This window comes from Miniopterus schreibersii (genome assembly GCF_964146895.1).
Source record: "Miniopterus schreibersii genome assembly, chromosome: 1".
NCBI lineage: Eukaryota > Metazoa > Chordata > Mammalia > Chiroptera > Miniopteridae > Miniopterus > Miniopterus schreibersii.
Genome location: NC_138101.1, coordinates 161,764,368 through 161,784,978, shown reverse-complemented (window position 1 = coordinate 161,784,978; position 20,611 = coordinate 161,764,368). Strand labels below are relative to the sequence as shown.

Sequence of the window (20,611 nt, the reverse complement as noted above, 5' to 3'; positions counted from 1 at the left end):
AAGATACTATGAAAATTATTTTAATTTTATCCTGCAAGGGGTGTTGGATTTCTTTTTCCCCCAATAAAGACAGGTGTCACTGTGCTTCCCACAAGACAGAAATGTCCGACTGATAAATGCAGGAATTATTGCATTGCTGTTTTTATAATGTTGAAATGAGATTTTATTGGTATAAATGTTTAGGGAAGTATCTTTTACCATGGTACTGAATCTATAGTGAAAAATTTTAATATTTTAATAGTCTTTACAATAAGAATTAAAGCAGTTGTCCTTGTCCACAGGTTTTTTCTGTGCAAAGTGGCTGGAGAGTAGGAAGTAGGCACAGGCCTGGAGAGGGAGAATCTGTTCAATAAGTAAATAAAAATTTTATAACACCTGGTGTTCATTGACAAGCAGTTCTCTTATAATGTTCCATCATGGATACAGGAGTAGTTTTCAGCTTCCTTTCCAGTGACCTTCGGTATTTGTTTAAACCTTTTTATTCTAGTCCATCTTTTCTATTTCATTATCATTGCTGCCCTGCTAATTAGATTAAACCCACTTCCTCTGCATAAAAATGTTTGTATATAGAGCTTTTCATTTGTTTTTGGGTTGCCCATAGATACCAAATTCTACTAGGGATACATATGGTTTATCACTGACAGGTTATTACTATGAGTTATCACTGACATGTTCCTAATGTTGTTTTTTAAAATAACTTTTAGGCTTGCTAATAATGGCTTAGGTGTTCTCTGTTTTCATTGAAAGTTTAATTTTTTAACACTTTCACTAAATTTTGTGGAGCCCAGCCGGGCATGGCTCAGCGGTTGAGCATCGACCTAGGATCCAGGCGATCGGGGTTCAATTCCCGGTCAGGGCACATACCCAGGCTGCGGGCTCGATCAGTGACTCTCTCCTCATTGATGTTTCTGTCTGTCTGTCTCTCTCTCTCCTTTCCTCTCTCTGAGATCAATAAAGATATATTTAATTAATTAATTAATTAATTAATTAATTAATTTTGTGGAAAATAAAAGGGAGAGAAAACTTTGTAAGTCCAGTGCCCTTACTAATCATTTTGCATTTACTTTGTGTTTTTTACATAATTATAATATAGTTTCATACTGTTTTACATAACCAGATCTTATAAGCATTTTTTTTAAATATTTGTATTGATATTTTAGAGAGAGATGAAGGGAGAGGAAGAGAAACATCTATGTGAGAGTGAAACATCAATCAGCTGCCTCTTATGCCCCTGACCAGGGTTGGGAATCAAACCCGCCACCCTCCCATGTGCAGGCCGATGCCCTAACCACTGAGTCACACCAGCTGGGGCTCCCTCTCTCTTTACTCAAAAGTTAGTTCACTATAGCCCTGACTGGTTTTTCTCATTGGTTAGAACATCAGCCGGTGGACAGAAGGATTACAGGTTCAATTCCTGGTCAAGGGCACAATCCCCAGCCCTGGCGGGGGGCACCCAATCGAAGTGCCTCTCTCCCTCCCACTTTCTCTAGAAATCAATGGGAAGAAATATCCTTTGGTGAGGATTATTTTTAAAAAAATTTCACTATATACAAGGCTCTGCACCTTGTTACTTTCACTTAATTATCTTGAGATCCTTCTGTAGTGGTACATAGAGAACTTGCTCATTCTCTGTTTTTTATTTATTTAATAGCTCTAGAATATGCAGTCGTGTACATAGTTTATTTAACCATTCCCCTATGGACGAACACTTGGCTAACCAATCTATTTTTTTTAATGTATTTTTTTTTTAAACTTCTTCAGGTGGATATGGACAAAAGTGGTGAAATGCGACTAATAGAATTGGATGAATCTTTCAAAAGTGAACATACTGTTTTTGTAACACCACCTGAGATCCCCCATCTACCCAATGGTGAAGAACCCCCTTTACAGTACAGGTATTCAAGAGGCGAATGTTTGAAATTGAAAGAGAGAAGCAATCCATCATCTGTGACGTAGCTTTCTAAGGACTGTGGTATTTTCAAAAATCCAAACTTTACAGATCCCTAATTTTTAGGTGGTAAGCAAGCTTATCCCACATCCATTATTAAGTTTTGAGGTATAAAAAGAAAAAAAATTATAATTTTGCAAAATACAGACTTGGGAATGGGAAGCTCTCTATATCTGCATAAGTATCTGTTCTCATAAATTCATTTAGGACTCTACCCCACCAAAATGCAGCACTTTTATTATAAAATTTTGATTTTTGTTTCTCACTAAAGCTGGCTTCCTCACTTTCATCCACTCCTCCATACACACAGTGGTTAATGTATAATCTTGGTTTACAGAGGTTAAATCTAATTTAGAGTCAACATTTGTGGCCTTGATTTGTGTGATATAATTTTTTTAGGTTAATTTTTCCGTGATTTTTTATTGTAAGTCAAGGAGATTCAGAACTATTGGAATTGATGGCTATTAATTTAGGAAATATGGTCAGACACTGTGCTAAGTGCTCGGTATTTAGACTTGAATGATACATTGTTCCTGCCTTCAGGTCTAGTGGGAAAGAGGAAAGTTCTGAGCACAGTGAAATAAAGGTTATGATAGAGACAGACTTACTATGCCTCGATCTACCTAGATATATATTATACATATACATTTGTTATATACTATAGGTAGTTTCCAGTATATATTTATTTTTACTTAAAGTGGTATTTCCTTTCAGATTTTAAATTATTTTTTTATTCTCCAGTAATTCTCCTTACTTTATTTAAAGATTCTAAAACCATTTTTTCACCTATCATTCATTAAGTCACAGTTTATTTTCATTAAAAAGGGACTTTTCAGGACATCCTCATTTATAACCCAGATTATTAAATTTGAAAACTGGTGTAACAGATGTTTGTAAATATTAATTCATAGGCCACTTGATTCCTGCCCTTTTCATCTATTGCTGATGTTATTCATATCACTTTTTTTTTAATCCTCACCTGAGGATATGGTTTTATTGATTTTTAGAGAGAGAGAGAGAGAGAGAGAGAGGAATATCAATGTGAGAGAGAAACATCAATCAGTTGCCTCCCAAACTCGCCCAGGCCAGGGCTCATATCACTTTTTATTTTAATTTTTTAAAAATTTATCTTTATTGTTGAAAGTATTACAGATGTCCCCTTTTTCCCCCCATTGATCCCCTCCACCCGGCATCCGCCCCCACCCCCACCCCCAGGCCTTCTCCACACTATTTATTGTTTGTGTCCATAGGTTATGCATATATTTATATAAGTTCTTTGATTAATCGCTCCCCCTGTATCACTTTTTAAAAGTCTGTCTTTTGTCCAAAACATTTAAAATATTTCTTCTAATTTCTCTCTTTTTCTTTCTAAACAATACCTCATTTCTTCTATTTCTTTTGTTCATTATATTTCTTTTTCTCTTTTTGTTAATCCTCACCAGAGGATATTTCCATTGCTTTTCAGAGAGAGTGGGGGGTGTGGAGAGAAAGAGAAACTTCAATGTGAGAGAGCCACATGGACTGGTTGCCTCCTGAACACACCCTGACCAGGGGCAGGGAGCGAACCTGCAACCCTTCAGTGCGCAGGCTGACTCTCTAACCACTGAACCACACCAGCCAGGACTGTACATTATATTTCTAAGACTTCTTTTGGTATGTTTACTAACACATTTGGGGGGGGGGGGAAGTTGTGGTTTGGTTTTAACTTTTTAATTAAAATTTTACTTTTAGATTTAGTCCTTTAATAAGAAAATTACTTAGCTTAAAAAGTTCCCTTTTTTTTTTTTAATATATCTTTATTGATTTCAGAGAGAGGAAGGGAGAGGGAAAGAGAGAGATAGAAACATCAATGATGAGAGAGTCATTGATCTGCTGCAGCCCACAGCCGGGGCATGTGCCCTGACCGGGAATCGCCTGGATCCTAGGCTGATGCTCAACCGCTGAGCCACGCCCGGCTGGGCAAAAGTTCCCATTTTTTAAAGAACCTAAGTTATTTTTTCCCCTTGAGACTACCCAGTATAATTTTGGTGTAATCATACTCATCATTTGAAAAACAACTTAAAATAAATGCCTTTAATGAACACAGTGGGTCCTCTTAATAAGAGATGATTATGTACTTACATTTCTGTATAAAATGATAAGGCAGTAAGTTTCCACAGAATACACAGAATGGTCGTCTTATCACACCATGTACATACAATGAATTTTTTTAAGGGTCATTTTCTTGAACTACTTTCATATTTTATTCTTACTTGACATTCAGTCATTACCAATATTTTATTATTCAACTGAATTTGCATATTATAATTGATACAGTTTTCCATCCTTTATTATAGTTTTCTTCTTAGTTAATTAAAACTGCTTGTAGCCTTTAAGAATATAAAGTAGGTTAAGTTTGCTGTTCAGGGGCTTCTGTTCTTTGCAGCATGTCTTTTTCTTAGCTGCTGCTACCTTTTAAATGTCCAAACACCTTCCTCTAGCACCCAAATTAAACCTACCTCCTCATAGAGCCACGTATTCTAATCTTTTCTTCCTCTTCTTTAACCTCTTCAACTTTCTCATAAATGAGGCCCTGAACCTGCTAGCTAACCTGATAAACCAATTCATGACAATATGAGAGCTTGTCCTGGTGTGCTAATATGTTATTTGCATCTTTTTAAGAGGGAGGTTCTACAGTAATTACTTAATCCAAAGCAATGATATTAATGACTGTCCTCTTCGAAAGAGTATTGATTTGGTGGGCCCTTTACCAACTGTTATATTATCTGATAAGTTTGCTATATATTTACACAAATACTAACAAAGTGCTTGAGTTACTTTGTAGTTTAATATCAATTCAGCAAAATTTTTTCCTCCAAAATATATATTTGAGTTTATGTTTGGCTATTACATTTCTAAATATTATAGTAAGAAAAGAAAAGAAACATTAGCATGAGTATTTGCTGAGTATATATCCTAGTCTGATGGAGAAACATAGTGAAAATAAATTGTAAGTTAAGAAGTTATTGGTCATATATTTTTTAGCTTTTAACCAGTATGATATGATAATCTGTGTGTGCTTGAGATTTTCTTTCTCTTTTCAAAAACAGCTATAATGGATTTCCAGTTCTTAGGAACAATTTATTTGAGAGACCTGAAGGATTTCTACAAACACGAAAGAGCAAACTGCCTTCAAAATCAAGTAGTCCTAGTAGTCCTTCTCCCATGTTCAGAAGAACAAAACAGGTGCTTTGAAAATTTTGCATTGTTCATGTTATCAGATATTAGAACAAAAATAAATATGACACTCATCCTCCCTTAATATACTTTACTACCTCATTTATGACTAGATTAAGCTCCCTGAAGCTTTCTGAAGATAATTTAGAATAAGTGGACTTCAGAAAATTAACTAGTTCTCTTGTGCTAGAACTTTATTTTAGGTATGGTATAATACAAATTCAAGCAGAGTCTTGAATATATATTAATTATAAACAGATTTTGTTAGGGAAACATAAAAGCAAGTGACTCGTATTTGTTCAGCATGCAGTTAAATAAGGATGCCATGTATGTAAATTTAATAATGAGATCCTTGCTTTTTTTTTCCCCTAGGAAATTAAATCAGCCCATAAAATTGCCAAGCGGTATTCTTCCATTCCTCAGATGTGGTCTAGGTGTCTACTACGTCACTGTTACGGACTATGGTTTATTTGTCTCCCAGCTTATGTGAAAGTATGTCATTCAAAAGTCAGGGCTCTGAAGACAGCATATGATGTGCTTAAAAAAATGCAGTCAAAGAAGATGGATCCACCAGATGAGGTAACAATTGTCTTTAAAATGCATTATTTCTAGATTTATGTACACACATGTTTTATTTCTGTACACTTTTGAACTTACTGTGTTTCAGGTGTGCTACCGAATTCTTATGCAGCTCTGTGGACAATATGATCAACCAGTGCTTGCAGTTCGAGTACTTTTTGAAATGCAGAAAGCTGGTATTGACCCCAATGCCATTACTTATGGCTATTATAATAAGGTGATTCCTTTTATTTAGTGGAGAAAGAGTGTAACTTTTGTGATTATACCACCTTGATTTAATGGCAGAAATTGTTGATGCAGGGATTATTTGGCATTTATTTTAGTTTAGTTTAGTTTATTTATTTATTTTATATATCTTTATTGATTTCAGAGGGAGGAGAGGAGAGGGAGAGAGATAGAAACATCAATGATGAGAGAGTCATTGATTGGCTGCCTAGCCTGCAACCCGGGCATGTGCCCTGACCGGGACTCAAACCCCGATCGCCTGGATCCTGGGTCGACGCTCAACCGCTGAGCCATGCCCGGCCGGGCAATTTTGGCATTTATTTTAGAGTATTTAAAATATATTTTGTAAATCAAGTAAAAATTTTTTGTGCTATTTTGTGTTATACAACCTAGATTTTTTTTTAGTTTGACTCTAAAGACAATGTGTTCATTTATAAAAATTATTATACTAATTATTTTATTTTGTTGAACAAATAGGCTGTCTTAGAAAGTACCTGGCCTTCACGAAGTCATAATGGCTATTATCTTTGGACAAAATTAAGAAACGTTGTTTTAGGAGTAGCACAGTTCAAAAGAGCTTTAAAGAAATATGCACACTTATCACAAACAACTCTCTCAGGTAATTAAAGGTTTTTAAGGGATGCATGTGTTTAACTTTTTCTTTAAAATTAATTGACTAGTTATACTTTACATTTTTTAGAAATTAGAAATACTTTCAAAATATTGAATGTTTTCTAGTTTTTATTGCCAGTAAGCAAATTCTCATATTGGGGTATTCTTCACATTAAAAACACAAAATTTTATGTTTTTTCTTGTAACTTAAACTATCAACTGTTGGTGGTCTCATTTTAGTATTCGTTGATGATTCACAGTAGGGTTCTTTGTTACAGTTGTATTTTGCTAGTTATGTGGCACTTTTCATGTTCAGTATTAGTAGATATTAGTTTGAGCAACAAACTAATGTGTGTTTTTGGTATCTCCCTGAGTAGTAAAATGCTGTCAAATTGTGTTCTTAAGCAGATGGCAGTGACCTGGATGCTGTTAGTCATGGCAGCATGGATAGTGGTCATGGGACACACACTGTGGAGCAGGCACCTTTTAATACGGGTTTAATCAAAGTATATGCTACTGATGATAGATCTAGTACAGGTTTGTGTGTGCTTATGTATACATATATTACAGTATATTTTAAAAATTAGACTTGCTTACCTGTCTTTTTTGGATTTTAATGCTCAATTACGTATTTAACTGTCACTTTTAATTTTGTATGTTAGGTACTTGATTTGATATTGCATTTAATAACTATATGCAATTTTATCATTCTTTATTTGAATAGAAATAACAGTTTAACAGTTTATTCAAGGATTTAGTCCAGGATAATCCAATTAACTCTGGATAGCACACAGCTCTCTTTATCATATCAGTTTTTTAGGATAAGTTCTTCTTTGCAATTCTGAAAGTGTAATTAGAGTTTTTAAAAAAGAAATTTATAGCCCTAATCTTAGTTAACAGTACCATATCAACATTAATTTACTATTTCATGTAAAATATTATTGGGAGAAGCTGAGTAAAGGGTACACAGGAACTTTCTCTGTACTGTATTATTTTTGCAATTTCTTGTGAGTCTTAAACTATATTAAAATAAAAAGTTACAAATAAATAATTTAAATACATATAAAATTTGTAGTATTCTAGCACTGAAGATGGCATTAATTTAATTAAAATGTAAGATTTATACATAAGCTTTCTCTAAATAATATTTAAACTGACATATTTAAAAAAGAAATTACTTCAATAATTCTGTCCTTTTTATTATTACATTTAAAAAAGTACACATGGTTTTCAAATATAAGAGCCACCTCTTAATGGACAGAATTTTACATTTAAAAATCCGAGCATTAATAATAAAATATAAAGGCTTCTATCTCTGCAAAAAGTAACACTGTTTTGGTCTGTCTTCTTTTGTACCTGTTTTTAAGAATATAAATATAAGCTAATTGTGTTGAAATGTAATTTTCATAGTTGTTTTTCTTTGGCTGGTTTTATTTCTTAATCATGCAATGTGAATATAATCAGAGTTATAGTAGTCCTCAGGCATTATCTCTTAAAAATAGAGAAGTCTATCTTTTGTTTTTAACTATGGCCTTAAAAAAGAAAAAAAGAGTATCTTAAAACAGCACAGAACCTAATAAACCTAATAAAGTATGAATTTCATCAAGATTATCTTCATATTTTTAATTTGTAGTTTCTTTCGGAATAGAGCTGAAAAATTGATTACCAGAAGTACAATCTAAAAAATACAACAACTATATTAAATGCCTAGTGATACTTCATAAGGTTTCTTTAGACAGTTTTTTACAGGTATAGAAAATCATTTCATATATAGTTTCTCATATAATCATAACAACCTTGTTTATTACAAATCTTGGGACTAGAGATCCAAACAAAAAGGTTATATGGTTTTACTTAAAATTATGTCTGATAACATAGAGAACTAGGATTCAAAACCTGATGTTTTGATGCTAATCTAGTGAAAATAATTTGCTGCAAAGTAGAGAACCTCTTTAACACAACAATATACAATGTATTAGAAGTTTTTCTTGTATCAATGTAGCTTTTGCTTTTCTTAACAATAACTTTAACACAATTTTTTTCTCATTCCCATGTATTTGTACTCATGAGCAATTCAGTATGATTGAATTTTCAAAAAAAAAATAATTACCTACATATAAATTTAAATCTTTTGGGGGGTGGTAAAATCATTTAAACATTCAGCTTCCTGTGTGTGAAGGTTCTGTTGTGAATTCCCTGCAGATTTTTCTTCTTCATTGCTTAGTTGGAACTCAAATTTTTACTTAGAAAGGTCATGGATTTGTATAAAGAATGTCTGGTTTGTCTGTGTCTTTTGAAGCCCAGATAATATTGTGAATGTATATACTTTTATCTGCAATGTGGAGCCAAAAATAAATTATTTTGAGATTATCCCTTTCTTTCATTAATAGAGATGGGGTGAGGGGAATCCAGCAAAATAATGTTTTCAATTTAAAGTTATCCAGAAAATTTTCTATAAGTAACTCTGAACATTAATGTGTTGCTCCTAATTCCAGTTCTCACTGAAGAAGGTTATGATAGGGATTTTTTTTTTTTCTAGGTGGCCAGTCTGATCTTGGATATAATTCATTATCTAAAGATGAAGTTAGAAGAGGAGATATATCTACTGAGGACATTCAAGAAGAAAAAGATAAGAAAGGGAGTGATTCTAGTTCCTGTAGGTATTAAGTTGATATTGTAAAAAAATTGTGAACTTATATTAATAATAAATACAACTGCTTTAAGTATAAAAGTACTAATTTTATTTTTCACTTTCCTATTATAACTCCTCTTTCCTCCTATTACGAGTCCTCTCTACCACCTAATATTCCAACATGCAGATCTTCATGTGTGAAGTGTATAGTCTCAGTGGCACAACCACTTTCCAGTCAAATACTGTTCTTCTTGTAGTCGAAATCTGTTTTTTTGAGCAGTGACTCTTTTTTTTTAATCCTTACCTGAAGATATATTCTTATTGATTTTAGGGAGGGGGGGAGAGAGAGAGAAAGAAAGAGAAACATTGATGTGAGAGAAAAACATCGATCAGTTGCCTCCTGTATGCACCCAGGGCCACAAAGTGGCTCTTTTCTGAGGTGTAATAGTATCTTTATTTAATGCTTTTATTAATGGTCTGTTGCTTATATTTTCCCCTTGCTTCTTCCCATCAAAAGCAGTGTTTTATAACCAAAGAAGTAATATAAATGTATGCATGGATCTCATGCATGACCAGTACTTAGTAATTTGATACATACCTTGAGGCCTCAGATCAGTGTAATTACTTATTTGTGATTGACAAATACCTATAGAGGTGTTCACTAATTTCTTATTACCTACTTTGAGGAAAAATATTCAGAACTAAAAGCTACTTCTTTTTATGCCTTCTATGATCTATGTAGATTTCATCTTACCAATTTCATTTTAATCTTTACAGTATCAGAGAGTGAGAGTGCAAAAGGAAGTGCTGATTGTCTTCCTAAGCTCAATTATCAAAGTTCTTCCAGTATAGTTCGCCTCAGTGGTACAAATACCAACAGTGCTGATAAAATATCAGGAGAAAGCACAGGTGAGTTGAATAGTATACCTCTTTTATGTGCAAAATAGCTTGTATCTGTATTTCTAGTGAATATTTATTTTTTTAAGTCTTAATTCTCCAGGGTTATTTTTTATATATTTGTGCAGCCTCTCATAGTATAGTTTAGTAGCTTGAATTCTGTATTTTATAATATAATTTATTCAAGCTTTTATGATAAAGTATAGGGACAAATTTATGAGCTACACATATCTTTTGAGTTTGGACTTTGGGGACTTTTGGGAGGGGTAAGTGGGAACAATTGAGATGATCAGCCTGAGGGTACAGTTTACTGAGCCAGCTGTTAAATGAAGTATCTAGTTCCTTAGTCTTCATATTGTCCCTATTTATTCAGGGGCAAAAGGATAGACCTTCAGATTGTTTAGGTAACAATACCTAATGTTTTTTCTTTTCAAAGTGATTTTTATATATTATTTTATATTTATTAATATAGTAATGCTTATTATTAGTGAGAGGGGATATTAGCACCATTTTTAAAGATGAGAAAACTAAGGCATAATCTGACTGTTAGCAGATCACATAAGTTAACTAGTTAATGGGAAAAGTCTGTTTAGGATTCGTGATAATACTTGATCTCACAAATTTTTAATCAGATCATTTTGGGAGGTGAGATGGATATAAGATTCAGAATTTCTAGTGTTAATAGTCCAATTACATAATTACATTCTTTTATTTTTGTAATAGCTCAATATATAACGCATATATGCTAGAGATTTTTTTATTTGATTTCTACTTGCCTTGCACATTGTAAGTGTTCCATAAGTATTCAGTAATTTTACAATTTTTAAATTATTCTCTTGTAAGTAATAATTAAAGAGAAAATCTTATATAATTTAGCATCACTTTCACTACATAAAACTAAGTCAAAATCCTTTGAAAAATAATCTCAGAACCTTAAATAAATCTTAAATCCTTTCATAGGATTAAAGATATGGAGGGCATTATATACTTACTTGTCCTTCATTTTGCCCAGTGAGAAGTTCAAGTGTAGTTTAATGTATGCTTCTCTTGGTTTTTCTGCAACTTCTCCCCACCTTTCAAAAGAGTCAGATTATTTTTTCTGAGTTTCAGTTATTCTGTTTAAGTCTGATTACCAGGTGATATCAGATTTTCACTTTACTTTGCAGACATGGACAGCCTTTATCAACAGGATAATGATTTCTTTTTTATGTCAACTTATTTTCTGTTTTGTTCTTCAGTGTAGCTTTCAAGTATTTTGTGTAAATTTATCAATTATGCTGAACTTTCATTTGTAAAAAATAAGCATTATTTTGTCCTTTAGGACAGTAGGAATAGAAATAGAAATTAATAAGATAAGAAATGAACTTATCTGAATTATTGTTTTATGTTGTGTTCAATAAGCCAAGTAAGCTGATCATGTAATTTCCAACTAAATTTATGTGAATATGACTATACGACAACTTAGTTGAACTTTTGGCACAATATAAGCAATTAAAGAGCTTGTTTTATAATCTAAATATTTACTTTGAAATCTCAGATATCATACTACTAGAATTTAATTACATGTACTTTTCCCTGAATTACTTTTTTCCTAAGGATATAATGAAATAAAAAAGGAAAGTGAAAAAAAAAAATAAAGCAAAGGTAAAATTCTTCAGTCACATCTATAGTCATAAGGATTTGAAGTTTTAAAAACAATTTTTATTTATGGATAAAGCTACTAAAGCTGCCTTTTATTTGGTTTGGTTTAATGTTTTGGGTTTAGTTTTTCATTTTTAGAGTCAGGAGACTCAGACCCTTAGGGTCATCTAACACAACCACAGTTGTATTAACCATTGTTATTTATTCAATTTAGTGGAATTAACATGAATTTATTATTATTAAGGATACCATGAATAAATGTTAATTTTAATTTATACTTTTTAAAAAGCAGTGTATTCTAATATCTAGGAGCATACCATTTATAGCTAGTCAAATCTGGATTTGAATCCCAGTTCTGTAGTTGAAGGACTGGGTAACTTTGAGCTAGATAATTAATCTCTGAGTGTCAGTTTTTTCTCAACCTATAAGGATGTTGGAATAATTATGGTAGATAATGTAAGTAAAATGCTTAGTATAGTATCAGTCAAATAGTAAGCCCTTGATGAGGGCTTACTATTATCATTTTCATTACTAGTACTTTAAATATTTAAGACAACTTATATTAGCACATTACATTTTTCATGGCTAAAAACACTTCTCTTGTTTTTCAGAAAGCACACCTGAGGCACTCTTCATATCGTCTTTTGAGGATACGAATGAAACAGGAAACATTCAAAATCGATGCTTCAGAAAAAGGCATAAAAATGGCAGTGAACCTAATTTGCAGCAGCAAATGTCCTGGGGAAATAGAAACCGCAATCATAGTGGAGGAGTAGTGATGGGACTTATGCTCAGTAGAATTAACCAGGAAGCAAACCCTGGAGATATGGTTGAAAAATTAGGAGCTGATGCAAAAATTCTTTCACATGTTATCTCAAAAAGCACAAGACCAAATAGTCTTGATGTTGGAAGGCCATCTTTAAGATCAAAAAGAGACAGCCTAGAAAAGGAATCTAGTGATGATGATACAACTTTTGATGGTTCTAATTGTTTGACAGATAAAGTGGATTCTCCAGTTATTTTTGACTTAGAAGACTTAGACAATGAAACCTATGGGTCAAAAATGGGATATGTTGCCACACAAAATCCTAAAAGGATTCAACGTATGAACAGCAACTTTTCAGTAAAACCTTTTGAAAAAACTGATGTTGCAACAGGATTTGATCCCCTCTCTCTTTTGGTTGCTGAGACTGAGCAGCGGCAAAAAGAGGAGGAGGAAGAAGATGAAGATGATAGCAAGAGTATTTCAACACCATCTGCTAGGCGTGATTTAGCTGAAGAAATTGTGATGTATATGAATAACATGACCAGTCCTTTGGCAAGTCGGACACCAAGCATTGATTTACAACGGGCATGTGATGATAAATTAACGGATAAGAAAAGTCCAACATTTGTTAAGGCATGTAGAAGATCTAGCCTGCCTCCTAATTCTCCCAGGCCAATGAGACTTATCAAATCTAAAAGTTACACAAAAAGTGAAGACAGACCAAGGGATAGACTCTGGTCTTCTCCAGCCTTCTCATCTACTTGCCCATTTAGGGAAGAATCTCAAGATGCATTAACCCATTCATCACCTTCATTTCATTTAGATACACTACTAGTACCTAAACTAGATGTTCTAAGGAGCAGTATGTTCTCTGCTGGAAAAGGAGTCGCAGAGAAAGCAAGCAAATGGTATTCAAGATTCACCATGTACACCGCATCAGCCAAGGTGAGTTTCATTAGCACTTTCTGCTTTTCCTTTTATCCCCCTTCACCACCAAAATTCCCTTACTCGCAAAGATGCCTGCTTTTTATGTTCTCCTTAAATACAGCTTTAAAAAAGGATTCTTGGGATGTGTAAGGTTTGTAAGTATCAGAATTTGAACTTGAATAAAAACTTCAAAAGGAAAGAAAATTCACTAAGGTTATGTTTACAGTTCAGTTTTGAAAGAAAGTGACTTGTAGCTAAAGTAAAAATTAGTGTTATATGAAAATGCTCACTTCATTTCCTTCAAAACGCAGATATTTTTTTTTTCCAGGCACAATGTCCAGCATGCCTTCAAAAATTACCAGCCAGGTGTAGGACTTCTCCTGTTAGGGTGGAGTAGCTTGTGATACACTTACATACCTCCTAAGAACAAAAAGCTAGATGAAATATAGAAAATAACTGTTCAAAGTCATCAGAGAACCACTGAAGCAACGAGAAAGTAGAGGGACAAGATTCTAGAGAGAAGAGAATTGCAGAAGTGAACTAAAGTTCTTCAGCTACTTTTTCCCTGAGGTCATTTGCTTGTTTTGAGCACAGAGCAAAAATTTGCAAATCCAGGCTTCGCCTTATCAGAGGACTGTGGACAGGTAAAGGAGGCCAGCAGAGCTTTTGGGATCTTACAAAGCTGGAGAGACAAAATTGAAGACTTGAGGGTCTTCAAATACACAATTTTTTTTCCTTTAAGACATTTTCCAAATAATGAAACTGCATGAAACAGGAGGCTAAAAGGGTAAGCAGAAAGTCTCTGACAGACAAGAGTTTTCAGAAGTTTTATGGTGCTGGTAATATAGCTAGAGTTCATTAGCTGCTGGGCAAAGGGGTAGGGGTGCTGGTAAACACTCTAGGCCCTTAGTTGGAAGTCCTGCAGAGCTATGCCTTAGGAAGATTGGCAAACTGGAGGTAAGCTGAGCCTGACCAAAACTGAACCTAGGCTTGACTAAGCTCAGTCTTTGGTTAGATTAAAATAATCATCATTTATCTAAAAGAGGAAGGAGTGTACCCTTTCTGGAAAAATAGAACATCATCTGGAGTCCATATAATTTTTTATATTCTGTTGTTCAATTAAAAATAGCTATGCCAAGAGACAAGACCATAACTAAAAAAACAAAAGAAAAACAGATGGTGGAAACAGACCTTTAGGGAATCCAAATATTTGAATTAGCAAGAGACTGAAATAATTATGTTCAAAAAAATAGAGGAAAAGGTAAAAAATAAAATAAAATAAAAAATAGCTGCAAAGATGGAAAATTTCACCAGATAATTATTTATTAAAAATAATCAAGTGTAAATTCTAGAACTGAAAAAGATACAAAAATTAAGAATGCAGTAGTTGGATTTAATAGCAGACAAAACACAGAAAAAAAGGCTAGAAAACTAGATGAGAAGTTAGTAAAAAATATCTACACCAAAGCATAGACAAGGAAAAAAATTGAAAAATAAAGAAAAGAATATGGGGTTTAGTGAAAATGCCTAACATTAATGTAATTGAGTTTCAGAAGAAGAAGGAGGAATGGAATAAAAGGAACATTTAAAAAGCTAATTGTCAAGAATTTTCCAAAGGAAAATGAATCAAAGATGTTAACTCACATATTTAAAATATCTACAAATCTTAAACAGAATAAATACAAAGAAAATCATAGTCACCTAATGTTGAAGTAGATGAAAATGAAATACAAAGAGAAATCTTAAAAAGAGCCAGAGAAAAGAGATATATTATGTTCAAAGGAGCAACACAATAAGAAATTGACAGTTAACTTTTAAATAGAAACTATGATGTCATAATATACTGAAAAAACATCTTTAGAGTGTTGAAAGAAAATCACTGCCAACCAATTTTTCTATATCCAGCAAAAATGTTCTTTAAATATTAAGATGAGAGCTCTAGTTCCACTGTAGTAACATAAGTACACTAAAGCCCATCCCTCCCATTGATTACAACTAAAAACTCCAGACAAAATACAAAAAACAACTATCTAAGGATTCTGAAAAACAAAAGTAGGCGGCTTGTGAGGAGGGACTCACACAGAGAAGAATTTCCCATTTTCTTTTCTCATTCATATTTGCCTCAAGAGCAGGTCCCTGTCACAATGTGGCATGGCAACTCTGGAAGCTAAAACTTTAAGAAAAAAACCGTATTTCCTGGACAAAGGAACCAGGGAAGGGACCTCTATAGGCTGGAATATTGAGGTGAATCTGAAAGAAGGGGATTCACTAATTCTGTGTATGGCCCACACAAGTCTCAAAAATCAAAGCACAAATTATAATCTGAAATAATTCAATTGACTGCCTGCTAAAACAAAAGCATCAACGTTTTCCAAGAGATTATAATAGTACTTAGACTGCACAACATAACATTCACAGTGTCTAAAATAAAATCCAAAATTATTTGCTATATTAAGAACCAGGAAAATATGACCAATTCTCAAGGGAAAGATGGCCCTGAGATGGCCTTGGTATGGAATTATAAGACAGAAACTGTAAAGAAGCTATTATAACTAGATTCCCTGAGGTAAAGAAAAACACATTTGAAATAAATGAAAAGAATTCTCAGAAAGAAATAGAATTCATTTTTAAAATGTATAACAAAAAATACACTGAAACTCTTTGGATGGGTTCAATAGGAGAATGGAGATGACAGAAGAAAGTGTCTAGAAACTATCCAATTGAGGAACAGAGAAGATTTTTTTTTATGAAAATGAATAGAACCTCAGATTTTGGAGACAGTTATCACAAGGTATAACATATAATTGAAGTTCCAGAAGAACTGGAGAAAGAAATCATGGTAGAAAAGACATTTGAAGAAATAATGGCTAAAACTTACTAGATTTGGTAAGAGATTTAGATTTACAGATAGATACAAGAGAGTCAGTAAACAATAGACAGGGTAAACTCAAAGAAAACCATACCCACACACACATAAGCAAATTACTAAAAACTAAAGATACACATCTGCTAATGACTGATAATGAAAGAAAATGAGTAAAAAATATCTTAAAAGCTGTTGAAGAAAAATGGCACATTACCTACGGTGGAATAATGATTTGAATAACCATGTATTTTTCATCATAATCCATGGAGGTAAGAACAGTGGAACAGCACCTTTAATGTGTTGAAAGAAAAAAACCTGTCAGCAACCCAGAATTCATATCTAATGGAAGTATTCTTCAGTGATAAAGGTGAAATAAAAACATTTTTTTGATAAAGGAAAAGAATTTTTGGCCAGCAGACATGTTCTAGAAGATGTGCTAGAGGAAGTTCTTCAAGATGAAAAAAAATGATACCACTAACAAAGGAAGAGCAAACAGATGCTAAATAGCTGGTTAATTTAAAAGATAACTTCTTTTACCTCTTAAATTCCTTAAAATACTTATAATTGTCTAAAACAAAAATTAGAACATTATCTCATGCGATTTTTCAATATATATATATATAGATGTTTTGTAGTGGTAAAGGGACTCACCCTATTAACGTTTATTATACAGGGTGAGACAAAAGTAGGTTTACAGTTGTGAGTACATAAAACAGTTTATTCTTGTATTATTTATTTATTATAGTATTTTCCATATTGTATTATTTTCCATATTTTCCATGAACAACTGTAAACCTACTTTTGCCCCACCCTGTAGTTATATTATTATATACAAAGTGATACAATACTAACTTTAAGTAGACTGAAAATGATTAGGTGTATATATTGTAATCCCTTGAACACCCACTTAAAAAATACAATGAACCAACAAAATAAGACCTAAGGCATGGAGGCATGGACTAGACTAACATATCTGGGGGGCAGGGAAAGAGAAGAGATAAACTAAAGAACTTATATTTATAGCCCATGGACACAGACAATAGTGTGGTGAAGGCTGGGGGTGGGTGGGAGGGGATAAAGGGGGGAAAATGGAGGACACTGGTATACTGTCAAATGTGTGTGTGTGTGTGTGTGTGTGTGTGTGTGTGTGTGTGTGTGTGTGTGTGTGTAAAATAAAGTGCATTCACAAGCACCACTAAAAAAATACAGTGAGCCCTGGCCAGTGTGGCTCAGTTGGTTGAAGCATTGTGCTGTGCACAGAAGGGTCACAGGATTGATTCTCAGTCAGCACTCATGCCCAGTCAGGAGGCAGCCAATCGATGTTTCTCTCTCACATCATTGCTTCTCTCTCTCCTTCTCCCTTCCTTTCTCTCCATAATCAGTGAAAAAACATCCTTGGGTGAGGATTAAAAAAAAAAAAAATACAATGAGATGTAGTAAAAAAGCCCATAAAAATATTCAGATAATCTTAAAAATTACAATTCAGTAACACACACCTGACTAGAAAAAAATATATTCTATCATCTGGGCAATAGAATTATAGATATTAAATTTTTTTTTTCTTTCTACAAAAATTTGTGTCTACCAGATTTTCTTATGGATTATTGGTATAACCAGAAAAAAAATTAACTTTGGTATTCTTAAAAGCAAAAACTAGAATAGATGTCTTTATGGTCTGGATTATTGTGTAAAAGAATAAAATGTAAACATAAATGAAATTTTAAAAGAATAAAATGTAATTCTAATGGTATCATCTCAGCCAGATATTTACTGTGCTCTAACTAAAAAATGTTGTCTTAAAAATTGATCTACAGCACATGTTGGTCCAAATTAGTATGCCTTGTAAAATCAGTTGTTCTTTCCTCTAGGAGTTGTAATGTTGAGTAGTTGATCATCTTGAGTAATTAAGCACTTTCTCTGCCTTAGAAATGACTTTTTAAATAATACACATTGAATATGAAGAAAAGTAAGCTTATAATTATGTCCTTAGGATCAAAGTTCTGATCGTACCAGTCTTTCTTCAGTGGGAGCCCAGGATTCTGAATCCGCCTCTTTAACAGATGAAGATGCCTGCCCAGAGGTGGAAGGAGCCACTTCCTCCCAAGAGTGCAGTGCCACCACAGGGACTAAGGGAATTGATTTGAGCAGAACAAGCCTAGAAAGTTCTGCCTCCCTAGAAGGTTTGTTCAAACGGTATTGTCATATTTCATTTGACAGGTGGTACCTTTACTTTTTCTCCCCTTAATGTTTTATTTTTGTAAAAGATTTGCATGACTCCAAAGTCAAAACAGTAGAGAACCAGGCACTTTCAGCTTCCACTCCCACCCCCTTCATCTTGTTTCTCCCTTTCCCTAGAGGTAACCAACCATTTTTATTCATTTTGGTTTATCCCTCCATTGTTGCTTTTTAAAATAATAGGCTCACGGGTGTGTGTATTTTTATTACCTTCTTGTCTTGTTACTCAAAAGGTAACATATTGAAAATACTTTGCCACTCCTTTTTTTTTTCCTCTTAACAGTAGATCAATCACTACATATCATCACATAACATTGTCCCTCATTCATTTTTATGGTTGCCTAGTTCACCATGTGTCAATGTATCATACTTTATTTTAACCCCGTCTCTGTTGAGGGACATTGTTTCCAGCCTTTGACTATTACAAATAATGCTATGATGCATGTATGTCATATTATATTTTTGCCAGGGTACTTTGAAAGATACTTCAAAATTCTTCCTTGAAGTGATATTGCCAAGTTCCCTTCCTCAGGGCTACACTATTTTACATTCCCACTGGCAGTGGGAATATAAGAATACCTATTTCCTCACAGCCTTGTCAGCAAAATATGTTGGCAAACTTTTGGATTTTTGCCATCTGATAGGTGAGGAATGTATTTCAGTTTAGTTTTCATTTATACTTCTTTTATAATCTAAGTTGAGGATCTGTTAATATGTTTAAGGACTATTTGTATTTCTTTTTCTGTGGACTGTCCTTTGCCTACATTTCATTTGTTGGCCCTTTTTAAAAAAAGTTTTAATAGCTCTTTTTGTATTGAGGAATTAATCCTTTATATAAATCCCTTTATCTCTTATATAAATGGCAGATACTTTTTCCAAGTTTGTCAAGTTTTGTGGGGGTGGGCAGGGGTGTTTGTCACAAGTAAGGTTTTAATTTTATGTCATCAAATTTCTCATTCTTTTCCCCTCTTCCTTCTGGATTTTGAGTCATTAGAAAGATTTCCCCTCTTTTTTTCCTCCTTTGTCATATATTCATGAAGAAATCAGGTGATTAGCTCCCTTCCCTCTTTTTTTTTTTTAACATACAAGAATAATTTAATGTGCTAAGCTCACAACCTGATCCATACTTGTTAAAATGAATGTTTATTCTTTGCTCACAATTAATTAGATACAAAGGTGCCCACATAAATGATTGAAATAGTCAAGGCAGTCCGGCCGGGTGTGGCTCAGTGGTTGAGCTTTGACCTAGGATCCAGGCAATTTGCGTTCGATTCCCGGTCAGGGCACATGCCCGGGTTGTGGGCTCGATCCCCAGTCGGGGGCATGCAGGAGGCAGCCGATCAATAACTCTCTCATCATTGATGTTTCCATCTCTCTCTCTCCCTCTCCTTTCCTCTCTCTGAAATCAATAAAGATATATTTAAAAAAAAAAATAGTCAAGGCAGATATTAGAAAGCAGTTTTGAACTAGCTTTAGCAGAGAGAGATTACAGAAGGTTATTGGGAAGCCATCAAGGAAAGAACTCCAGTTTCCACCTTCAGTTCTCTCTGCTTCCCTACATCTCTTTGTGGCAGGGCCTAGGGAGAGTGGTCTCTCTGGAGCTATCTTTTTTCCCCCCTTGTCATCATTTATTTGCTGAAGCAGCCAGTTCATTCGTCTGGATTATGCTGATTGCATCCCCATGGTGGTGGTTGACATGCTTTCCTATCCTCTCTATATCTTGTGAATTGGTACTTTTTTTACCTTTACTTTATATCTATTAAAATACCAGTGCTCATTCATAAAATTTAATAACTATTGGGAAAAAATAGAGAAGATATAGATTACCTCCAATTTTACTAACAAGATATAGTCACTGTCAACAATCGATTTGACCACAGAAGTCACCTTTTTGTCGTCGTTTTAGTACTTACTAGTATCCCATTGCTCTTAAGAATATACTTGGAGCCCGGCAGGGCGTGGCTCAGCTGCCAGCATTGACCTAGGATCCAGGAGTTCGCGGTTGATTCCCGGTCAGGGCACTTGCCTGGGTTGCAGGCTCAATCCCCAGTCGGGGGCATGCAGGAG

General features: G+C 33.9%; 1 protein-coding gene across 2 annotated transcripts in view; it reads left to right on the top strand.

Annotated features, from left to right (window-relative positions):
* The window catches only part of DENND4A (DENN domain containing 4A), a 96,838-nt gene that overhangs the window by 65,353 nt on the left and 10,874 nt on the right, over positions 1-20,611 (top strand). Inside the window, exons 15-24 of one of the 2 annotated variants that reach the window (XM_081128872.1) lie at positions 1,762-1,895; positions 5,038-5,173; positions 5,537-5,743; positions 5,832-5,960; positions 6,446-6,587; positions 6,989-7,117; positions 9,120-9,236; positions 9,990-10,121; positions 12,362-13,461; positions 18,300-18,489. In XM_081128872.1, coding sequence (XP_080984998.1) covers positions 1,762-1,895; positions 5,038-5,173; positions 5,537-5,743; positions 5,832-5,960; positions 6,446-6,587; positions 6,989-7,117; positions 9,120-9,236; positions 9,990-10,121; positions 12,362-13,461; positions 18,300-18,489 — 2,416 coding nt within the window. Of the gene's footprint in view, positions 1-1,761; positions 1,896-5,037; positions 5,174-5,536; positions 5,744-5,831; positions 5,961-6,445; positions 6,588-6,985; positions 7,118-9,119; positions 9,237-9,989; positions 10,122-12,361; positions 13,462-18,299; positions 18,490-20,611 lie in introns of both variants that reach the window. The other variant, XM_081128871.1, reaches the window with a different exon arrangement.